Here is an 11,753-nt window from a genome sequence, read left to right on the forward strand (position 1 = left end):
TTCACGAGCAATACTTTTTCAACCGTTTTGAAGGAGTTCCCACATATGCTGAGCACTTGTTGGCTGCTTTTCCTTCACTCTGCAGTCCAACTCATCCCAAACCATCTCAATTGGGTTGAGGTTGGGTGATTGTGGATGCCAGGTCATCTGATGCAGCACCTTCACCCTTCTTCTTGGTCAAATAGCCCTTACATGGAGATGTGTTTTGGATCATTGTATTGTTGATCATCTGTTCAACAATACAATGATCATCTGTTCACCTGCTCTGCATCTCACAAAGACACGGTGGTTGGAACAAAAAAATTGAATATTTGGACTTATCAAACCAAAGGACAGATTTCTACCGGTAAAATGTCCATTGCTCCTGTTTCTTGGCCCAAGCAAGTCTCTTCCTCTAATTGGTGTCCTTTAGAAGCAGACCATGAAGGCCTGATTCATGCAGTTTCCTCTGAACAGTTCGTGTTGAGATGTGTCTGTTACTTGAACTCTAATGAATTTATCCTCTGCAGCAGAAGTAACTGGGTCTTCTTTTCCTGTGTTGATCCTCATGAGAGCCAGTTTCATCATAGCACTTGATGGTTTTTGCGAATGCACTTGAAGAAACTTTCAGAATTCTTGAAATGTTCCATATTGACTGACCTTCATCTCTTAAAGTAATGATGGACTGTCATTTCTGTTTACTTATTTGAGCTGTTCTTGCCATAAAATATGGACTTGGTTTTTTACCAAATAGGGCTATCTTCTGTATACCTCCCCTACCTTGTCACAACACAACTGATTGGCTCAAATGCATTACAAAGGAAAGAAATTCCACAAATTAACTTTTAACAAGGCACACCTGTTAATTGAAATGCATCCCAGGTACCTTATGAAGCTGGTTGAGAGAATGCCAAGTGTGCAAAGCTGTCATCAAGACAAAGGGTGGCTACTTTGAAGAATCTCAAATATAAAATATATTTTCATTTGTTTAATACTTTTTTGGTTACTACATGGTTCCATATGTGTTATTTCATAGTTCTGATGTCTTCACTATTATTCTACAACGTAGAAAATAGAAAAACTAAAGAGAAAACCTTGAATTAGTAGGTGTGTCCAAACGTTTGACTGGTACTGTATGTTGCTACAGAATATATTGTACTTGGATATCAATTGAGGTAAGAATATTGCTCTTTTTTCTCTTACGACCACTTTTCTGTGAGCTCGTTTTAATCTTTCCAATATTCGCAAAGTCAGGGCTTAACTGGCCTTTTACGCTGCTCAAGGAGAATTCGCCCCACTCACGCTAGCCTCACCCTCATGTGGGTGCTAACAACAAGATAGAAAGAAAGCTTGGTAGTGCTACGTATCAACAGCCATTGTCAGACAATCCAGTAGGGGTTGGAAGCTGTGGTGAGCTTCGATTAGTCACACTGGTCACGATATCTCGCTTTGCTTCCATTGAAAGCAAATGGCTTCTGATGTTTCACCGCAGGATGCAACTTCCTAGTGTAAATGGCCTGTAAATCGGCCCCTTTATGCATATATTGAAACCAGAAACAATGTTGCTTAAAAACAACATCATTCTGGACAGCATACTCATTGATAGATCTGCTGCAACAACGGCTACATCAATGTGCCAACACTGTATATGATTGTCTAGCTGGGACATCATGGCACCCTGTACAGGAAGTGCAGCTATGCTGCAGATCTTTTCTGAATGGAGCAGCAGGGAGGGCTGTAATCGAGTGTGCCCCCCCCTTCCCACAAGGTAGGCTAAAGACAGTTCCTGGGAACAGGAATGTGTTTGATATACTATCCTTTTCCCTTTATCACAAACATCATTTGTTGAACAGTGTTTTAGATGTAGGACTCTATTCAATCCATATCGCGGAAATTCGGCGTTACAGCAAGATTGATATTTTAAGGCAATGTTTCCGTGTTAGCGGAGACCGCTTTCAAGGTAAACACGGCATATGTTGGCAACATCGGAAATGACCTTTACATTTCTATCAGGTAATCTGGGCTATAGGGCTACGATGTAGTGGCAAAAGGTCGTAGACCAAATTATGATTCCCTTATCCCCCAATGTTCTCTACATAAATACAACATGGACAATGATGAACAGTGAATTGACAAGAAACGACAGGTGTTTTTAGACCCCACTTTCCTAGACAGACGATGGACATCTACTTACCATAATTGAATATGCCAAAGCAACAATGCTGACGGGCCAGAAAGGGCAGAAACAGGACAATATGACCAGTATGAGATAGTCTTTGGGCTTTTGCGCCTCTTGGACCGCGGCGTTCCCGATGGAAGAGGTGCGACTGCGACTCAAACTGACCCGGGACGGGGAGGGGGGGGCAGCGGTCAGGTGCCCCGCAGAGCCCGACCTAAAGGGTACACTGTGACCGTTCTGGTCCGCATCCAGGTTATTTTCGCTCCCCACGTTGATGGTAAAGGAGGAGGACATTTTCATACCGTTGCCGCCAGCGGGCTCCGTGGTTACGAGGTTGAGAAGTTTCTCTGTCTCCTGAGACTCGTTGGCGGGCGCGCCGCCGCTCTTTCCCAGGTTAGATTTCTCGAATTCAGTGTCTGTGTTGATTGCCATTTCTTCAAAATTCCAAATATTTAAATTAGTTTCCAATAGAGGAAAAATAAATGCCTAATCGTGTAAAGTACTAAGACTGGTTAGAGTGGTGCTAAATTCCCATTATTTGACCTAATACATTTGATTTATTTGAATCGTGCCAAGATTAATTATCCAATTTCTTTCGATGTTACAATAAACTGTAAGACTAAGACTAGACAATTTAACCAATTGCGTGGCAAGTTGATATGTATACTAATGCACCATTTAGGTAGGCTATGTCATCCACATGCGTTATAAATCAACCCCTTTCAATTAGAGATTTTAAAAATTAGTGGTATTTTTCCCGTTGGATTTGTGTATCATTCTTCATCTAGAATCAAGAATAATGCCTTCCGTCTCAATTCCGCAGTTCCATTCAATCCACACTCGCTATCAGAAAGCGATCTCTGAAATGTGCACTCCCTCTCTCCATATATAACGCCTGAGCCAAGGAACAAATCACTCAGTCACCTGTCACCTGCCTTTTTAACCCCACCGCAATGCTATATTATTACCAGCTTTATATATCGCGCAAATAAACGTTTTCTTTTTCATTCAAAATAATAAAGATGGACGGAAAACAGATTACTTTCTCTCAAATATACGCCCAGAATCAGAGAAAGTGAGTTTGTGTCCTGTGTGTTGTTCCGCAACGGTCCGTGTCTCAAGGCTGTTTCTCACGCTGCAGCGACAGAGCCACTGGGTTGAACTTGTAGCAGAGCAGTGTGGCGCCCCCTCCCCTCCCCACCCCACCCCTCTCCTCCCCTTCTTTCTCTCCTTCGGTGTTTCCCAACATCAGCACCACTATGGAAGCGCGCCAGGGGAAGTAGAGACAGGGCGTAATCTCTCTGGCGCTTTGATCCCCGCGTGGGACGTATCAACACTTCTTCTAGTATAGGCTAATATAGGCCACTTTTACTATTTTACTATTGTCGAAATAGCATTGATGATCTTAGGTTTGATTGTGTAGATTTACTCAATGTCCCGAGGTCACGCGTGGTTGAGCATGTGTACACGGTGTGTTATAAATGTTAACTGTCTTCCACTAGGCTCCCTTGACCAGGAACCTGATATAGCCTACTGGTCAATTGATACCAAATCAATAACCTACCACGGGTGTTGGTTTAATTTGTGGATAATGACATATAAACTTTGTAGTTCAAACTTGAATATAGGCTTCCATCCACATTCTGTATCGTCTGATTATAAACAGTGGGTACATTTGTTTCCGGATACAGCATTTAAAGTTCTAACTAGATTGAGAATATGTACTGTATAGAACGCCGTAAAGTGCTACATGTAATGATAAGGGAAAGGGGGATACCTAGTCAGTTGTCCAACTGAATGTATTCAACTGAAATATGTCTTCCTGCATTTAAATGGTTGATAGCACTATGTTTTCTGTTGCTATGGTCCAAAATGAGGACCTATGAGAAGTGAGGTTCTTGAAGGGCAGGTTGGTGTTGTCTGTTTTTGTGTCCTACACTCTTCAAAAAAAAGGTTCCTTATAGAACACAAAAGGGTTCTATCGCTTGCTTCATATATGGATCAGAACCCTAGAGGTTCTTCTTCACTGAACCAACATGGTTCCATACAGAACCCTGCATGGTGACATTTATGAATTATGGCTACTACTATTACATAGTCATATTTTTAGCTAACAATATAATTTAATAAACAATTAAGTAATGGACAATAGAATACCAGGATATTTTTTTAGAATGTAGTGTCATTATATGCAAACATATTTCTGAAATATGCACTGGTGGGCAGGAAGGCATGTCTTTGTTTGAATGATGGCCCAAGCCAACTCTGGCTGACTTCTTTACAATACAATGCAATACAACTTTGTCAAATAGTTACAGTGAACAACAAAAATGTGTCTTCTGCTCTGTTCTCAACCCTCCAAACAGCAGACCTCACACATACAGTTGAGACGAGCATTTGTTCAAGCTGCAGTGCAGCGCCCCTGGATGGAGATTTGAGGATGTGAACACGACAGCTCTCCAGTTGTCAGATCAACTCAGCCCGTTTTTTTCCAGTGCCCGGCCCCAGGAATCGAATTGGCCTCCTTTCGGACACAGGTGCAACTCCTTAGCCACTGGGATACCTACCACAAATACAGTATGTGTTTTTGTGTGACTGGTTGCAGAGAAGAAAAAATTAGCAAAAACATAAAACGAAGACAAAATCCTATGCAGACATCAGTGGAGTCTCCTCAGAGGAGGAAGGAAAGGACCCTCAGTGAATTTAATAAAAATAAAAATAGTGAAACATTAAAACGTTATCCTTTTTAGATAAACTATACTAAATATTTTCACGTCACCAAATCATTGATTAAAACACACTGTTTTGCAATGAAAGTCTACAGTAGCTTCAACAGCACTGTAGGGTAGCACCATGGTGTAGCCGGAGGACAGCTATTTTTCGTTCTCCTCTGGGTACACTGACTTCACTACAAAACCTAGGAGGCACGTGGTTCTCACCCCCTTCCATAGACTTACACAGTTTGTGTGTGATCAGGGGTGTATTCATTCTGCCGATTCTGTTGAAAAAAAGTGTCTTATACGGAGGCAAACGGAATGAAACGGGGAAAACATACCTGAATTTGTCCAATAGAAACTCTCATTTGCAACTGTTGGACTAATGATTACAATCTAGATCAGCTAGATGCAGGCACGGTTGTTCAAGGTGGTATTGAATGTGTAAATGTCAGTCACCTTGATTAATCAAATTTCTCTCAACCTGTGCACCTGGGTTGTAAACTTTCACTCATAAAAAACATAAATACCTTATTTACATAAGTATTCGGACCCTTTACTATGAGACACAAAATTGAGCTCAGGTGCATCCTGTTTCCATTGATCATCCTTGAGATGTTTCTACAACTTGATTGGAGTCCACCTGTGGTAAATTACATTTATTGGACATGATATGGAAAGGTACACAGCGGTCTATATAAGGTCCCACAGTTGAGAGTGCATGTCAGAGCAAAAACCAAGCCATGAGGTCGAATGAATTGTCCATAGAGCTCAGAGACAGGATTGTGTTGAGGCACAGATCAGGGGAAGGGTACCAAAGAAATGTCTGCAGCATTGAAGGTCCCCAAGAACACAGTGGACCCCATCATTCTTAAATGGAAGAAGTTTGGAACCACCAAGTCTCTTCCTAGAGCTGGCTGCCAGGGCCAAACTGAGCAATCTGGGTAGAAGGGCCTTGGCCGTGCTTCTACACCTGCACTGCTTGCTGTTTGGGGTTTTAGGCTGAGCTTCTGTACAGCACTTTGTGACATCAGCTGATGTAAGAAGGGCTTTATAAATACATTTTATTGATTGATTGATTGGTCAGGGATGTAACCAAGAACCCGATGGTCACTCTGACAGAGCTCTAGAGTTCCTCTGTGGAAATGGGAGAACCTACCAGAAGGACAACCATCTCTGCAGCACTCCACCAATCAGGCTTTACGGTAGAGTTGCCAGACGGAAGCTACTCCTCAGTAAAAGGCACATGACAGCCCGCTTGGAGTTTGCCAAAAGTCACCTGAAGGCTCTCAGACCAGGATAAACAAGATTCTCTGGTTTGATGAAACCAAGATTGAACTCTTTGGTCTGAATGCCATGGGCATGCCGGGGCGGCAGCGTAGCCTAGTGGTTAGAGCGTTGGACTAGTAACCGGAAGGTTGCGAGTTCAAACCCCCGAGCTGACATGGTACAAATCTGTCGTTCTGCCCCTGAACAGGCAGTTAACCCACTGTTCCCAGGCCGTCATTGAAAATAAGAATGTGTTCTTAACTGGTTAAATAAAGGTAAAATAAAAATAAAATAAAAATAAAATAATGTCTGGAGGAAACCTGGCACCATCCCTACGGTGAAGCATGGCAGTGGCAGCTTCATGCTGTGGGGTTGTTTTTCAGCAGCAGGGACTGGGAGGCTAGTCAGGATCAGGGCAAAGTACAGAGAGATATACACGGTTGATGAAAACCTGCTCCCAAGCGCTCAGGATCACAAACTGGGGTAAAGGTTCACCTTCCAACAGGACAATGACACCAAGCACACAGCCAAGACAACGCAGAAGGATCTGCAGAAAAGAAAGGGACAAACTCTCTGAATACAGGTGTGCCAAGCTTGTAGTGTCATACCCAAGAAGACTCGAGGCTGTAATCGCTGCCAAAGATGCTTCAACAAAGTACTGAGTAAAGGGTCTGAATACTTATGCAAATGTGATATTTCCATTTTTTATTTTAAAATACATTTGCTAAATTATCTAAAAACTTGTATTTCCTTTGTCATTATGGGTTATTGTGTGTTGAATGATCAATTGAATACATTTTAGAATAAGGCTGTAAAAAAAGTAAAGTGGTCTAAATACTTTCCGAAGGCACTGTAACCTTTTTAGTAAAGGGTTCTTGAATCTCCTCAAAAAAATCTAAAGGTTCTATAAAGAACACCAAATAACCCTTTTTTCTGAGTGTACAGAGAAAAGGACATGACGGATAGGTGATTCCCTGAATGAAAGTGAGCTCTCTGTATGCCATCGACCTGATACTGTACACACACACACACACACACACACACACACACACACACACACACACACACACACACACACACACACACACACACACACACACACACACACACACACACACACACACACACACACACAGTCTTGTACAGCTAACCTTGTGGGGACACACAATTCAGTCCCATTAAAAATGATATTTTCCCTAACCCCTAACCCTAAAATGTAATCCGTACTCTTACCCCTTAACCCTAACCTTAACCCCCTAGGAGTAAGATTTGACCTCGTGGGGACTAACAAAATGTCCCCCGTTTGTCAAATGTTTGTTTGTTTGCTATGCAATCTACCTTCAGCTGTTTCCTAAACCCCAGGGGCATTACTCATCCTGAGCACTCTGTATTACTCACACACAAACAAAAAAACAAACAAACAAACACACGCACGCACGCGCGCGCGCGCATGTCTCTCAGACACACACACACACACACGTGTCTCTCAGACATTTACCCAATTATATTATTGTACTGGAGCCAGCTGTGGGTGGGTGGGTGTGCTGTCTGTCATGTTACTGTGGGAGTGTTTCCATCACTAACCTGCATGTGGCCCCTATCACTCAGACACTTCAATCACCTATCATTCCTTTCACAGAAAAGTGATCCTTCATGTTAACATGCAAGCCATCAGAAAGCATATCAGGTCAACACATTAACTTAGAGCAGGGTTCTCCAAATCTAAAGCAGAGTTCCCCAACTATGCTCCTGGTGAGCAACTGCGTGGACAGGCTTTTGCCCCAGCCCAGCACTAACACCACCAGTTTCCATTAATCAACTAATCAAAGCCTTCAGTCTGGACCGTGATTAGTGTAATCAGGTATGTTAGTGCTGGGCTGGAATAAACGCTAGAAGCCTCTGTTTTAGAAAGCCATCTGTTGGAGAACGTCCTGCCATTGTGCCATACTGGTGAATTAATTATCCTCTTTGTTACTTTGTTATTGGAGTAGTTGTTGATATATCAGAAGTAGACTTTGATAGTACAGTATTTTGCCCTGAGGTCTTTGCTATTGAAATAATGCCTTCTAGTGGAATGTAATGGTGGCAACAAGATACAGAGAAATGAGTACACTTCTTTTTTTCAACCTTTATTTAACTAGGCAAGTCAGTTAAGAACAAATTCTTGTTTACAATGACAGCCTAGGAACAGTGGGTTAACTGACTTGTTCAGGGGCAGAACTACAGATTTTTACCTTGTCAGCTCAGGGATTTGATCTTGCAACCTTTCAGTTACTAGTTCAACACTATAACCACCAGGCTACCTGCCACCCCATGGAGTGTAGAAACCCATCATTGAGGGTAGAAACTTTGTAAGTGTGTGAAAATCCATGGATTAAAGGAAAGAATAAAAGGCTATATTCATTCAAAACCTGATAACTACATCATCTACAACCAAGCTTGATGTTTTTTATTTTTCCAATTGGCCTGGACACTTTTACTACACGGAGTCCTGTGGATCCATCACGACAGATTTGCCGACGTAACCGCATGAGGGGGCTACAACCGACTTCTTCCGTTGCAACGTCCCTCTAAGGCCCTTCTGCTAGCCTGCTAGCCCCGGCCCGCAAGCTGTCTGAACTACCAGCTTAACTACTCACTGGACCCTATGAACACTCAGCTATGCATGCCTCTCCCTAATGTCAATATGCCTTGTCCGGGTATCGTAGAAGGATATTGACCTCATTCCGTCAGTAGAAGATGCCTGGTTATTCTTTAAAAGTGCTTTCCTCACCATCTTAAATAAGCATGCCCCATTCAAAAAAATTAGAACCAGGAACACATATAGCCCTTGGTTCACTCCAGACCTGACTGCCCTTGACCAGCACAAATCATCCTGTGGCGTACTGCATTAGCATCGAATAGCCCCCGCGATATGCAACTTTTCAGGGAAGTTAGGAACCAATATACATAGGCAGTTAGGAAAGAAAAGGCCAGCTTTTTCAAACAGAAATTTGCATCCTGTAGCACAAACTCCAAAAAGTTTTCAATAAGCATTTTTCTACGGCTGGCCATGCTTTCCAACTGGCTACCCCTACCCCAGTCAACAGCTCTGCACCCCCAACAGCAACTTGCCCAAGCCTCCCCATTTCTTCTTCACCCAAATCCAGATAGCTGATGTTCTCAAAGAGTTGCAAAATCTGGACCCCTACAAATCAGCCGGGCTAGACAATCTGGACCTCTCTAAAATTATCCGACGTAATTGTTGCAACCCCTATTACTAGCCTGTTCAACCTCTCTTTTGTATCGTCTGAGATCCCCAAAGATTGGAAAGCTGCAAAGGGGGAGACACTCTCGACCCAAACTACTACAGACCAATATCTATCCTACCCTGCCTTTCTAAGGTCTTCAATAGCCAAGTTAACAAACAGATCACCAACCTTTTCGAATACCACCGTACCTTCTCCGCTATGCAATCTGGTTTCCGAGCTGGTCATGGGTGCACCTCAGCCACGCTCAAGGTCCTAAACAAAATCATATCCGCCATCGATAAGAGAAAATACTGTGCAGCTGTTTTCATCGACCTGGCCAAGGCTTTCGACTCTGTCAATCATCACATTCTTATCGGCAGACTCGACAGCCTTGGTTGCTCAAATGATTGCCTCGCCTGGTTCACCAACTACTTCTCAGACAGAGTTCAGTCTGTCAAATCGGAGGGCCTGTTGCCCGAACCTCTGGCACTCTCTATGGGGTTCCTCAGGATTAAATTCTTGGGACGACTCTTTTCTCTGTATACATCAATTATGTCGCTCTTGCTGCTGGTGATTCTCTGATCCAGTATCACTACTCTGGACGGTCCTGACTTAGAATATGTGGACAACTACAAATACCTAGGTGTCTGGTTAGACTGTAAACTCTCCTTCCAGACTCACATTAAGCATATCCAATTGAAATTAAATCTAGAATTGGCTTCCTAATTCGCAAACCGAGCATCTTTCACTCATGCTGCCAAACATACTCTCGTAAAACTGACTATCCTGCCGATCCTTGACTTCGGCGATGTAATTTAAAAAATAGCCTCCAACACTCTACTCAGCAAATTGGATGCAGTCTATCACAGTGCCATCCGTTTTGTCACAAAAGGCCCATATACTACCCACCACTGCGACCTGTATGCTCTCGTTGGCTGGCCCTTGCTTCATATTCGTCGCCATACCCACTGGCTCCAGGTCATCTATAAGTCTTTGCTAGGTAAAGCCCCGCCTTATCTCAGTTCACTGGTCACGATGGCAACACCCATCCGTAGCACGCGCTCCAGCAGGTGTATCTCACTGATCATCCCTAAAGCCAACACCTCATTTGGCCGCCTTTCGTTCCAGTACTCTGCTGCCTGTGACTGGAACAAATTGCAAAAATCGCTGACGTTGGAGACTTTTATCTCCGTCACCAACTTCAAACATCAGCTATCTGAGCAGCTAACCGATCGCTGCAGCTGTACATAATCTATTGGTAAATAGCCCACCCATTTTCACCTACCTCATCCCCACAGTTTTTATTTATTTACTTTTCTGCTCTTTTGCACACCAATATCTCCACCTGTACATGATCATCTGATCATTTATCACTCCAGTGTTAATCTGCAATATTGTAATTATTCGCCTACCTCCTCATGCCTTTTGCACACATTGTATATAGACTCCCCTTTTTTTCTACTGTGTTATTGACTTGTTAATTGTTTACTCCATGTGTAACTCTGTGTTGTCTGTTCACACTGCTATGCTTTATCTTGGCCAGGTCGCAGTTGCAAATGAGAACTTGTTCTCAACTAGCCTACCTGGTTAAATAAAGGTGAAATAAATAAATAAATAAACCCCCAAAGCCAATCCTTCCTTTCACTGCCTTTCCTTCCAGTTCTCTGCTGCCAATGACTGGAATGAATTGCAAAAAAATCACTGAAGCTGGAGACTCATATCTCCCTCACTAGCTTTAAGCACCAGCTGTCAGAGCAGCTCACAGATCACTGCACCTGTACATAGCCCATCTGTAAATAGCCCATCCAACTACCTCATCCCCATACTGTTATTTATTTATTTTGCTCCTTTCCAACCCAGTATCTCTGCTTGCACCTGCATCTTCTGCACATCTATTACTTCAGTGTTTAATTGCTAAATTGGCCTATTTATTGCCTTACCTCCCTTATCTTACCTGATTTGCACACACTGTACATAGACTTTTTCTATTGTATTATTGACTGTATGTTTGTTTATTCCATGTGTTGTTGTTTGTGTCACACTGCTTTGCTTTATCTTGGCCAGGTCGCAGTTGTAAATGAGAACTTGTTCTCAACTAGCCCACCTGGTTAAATATAGGTGGGGGAAAAATATACATACTGTATATATTTGCCCTTTATGACTAGATACAGTACTTGTTGCGTTCGAACCATTCAAGTCAGACATAATGGATATATGTTCTACCCAAATGGATTGATCACCAAACAAACTTAGATAAATAAGTAACAATGACGTAGGATTTGTTACTGCCCGTCCCTCCCCTCTTCCTCCACAAGCCCCATCTCTGCTGTCCACTTTAACATTGACCCTCCCCCTCCATATGTGCATATCTCCTGGGCCATG

The 11,753-nt window shown here is 42.8% G+C and overlaps 1 protein-coding gene across 1 annotated transcript in view; it reads right to left on the reverse strand.

Moving 5' to 3' along the window:
* Positions 1–3,281, reverse strand: part of LOC118397401 (trafficking regulator of GLUT4 1-like) — a 35,171-nt gene extending 31,890 nt beyond the window's left edge. Inside the window, exon 1 of the mRNA XM_035792090.1 lies at positions 2,174–3,281. Within this exon, the coding sequence (XP_035647983.1) occupies positions 2,174–2,590 (417 nt within the window). The 5' untranslated portion in view covers positions 2,591–3,281. The remainder of the gene's footprint in view (positions 1–2,173) is intronic.
* Positions 3,282–11,753: the final 8,472 nt, after the last annotated feature.

This window comes from Oncorhynchus keta, chromosome 18 (genome assembly GCF_023373465.1).
Source record: "Oncorhynchus keta strain PuntledgeMale-10-30-2019 chromosome 18, Oket_V2, whole genome shotgun sequence".
In the NCBI taxonomy this organism is placed as follows: domain Eukaryota; kingdom Metazoa; phylum Chordata; class Actinopteri; order Salmoniformes; family Salmonidae; genus Oncorhynchus; species Oncorhynchus keta.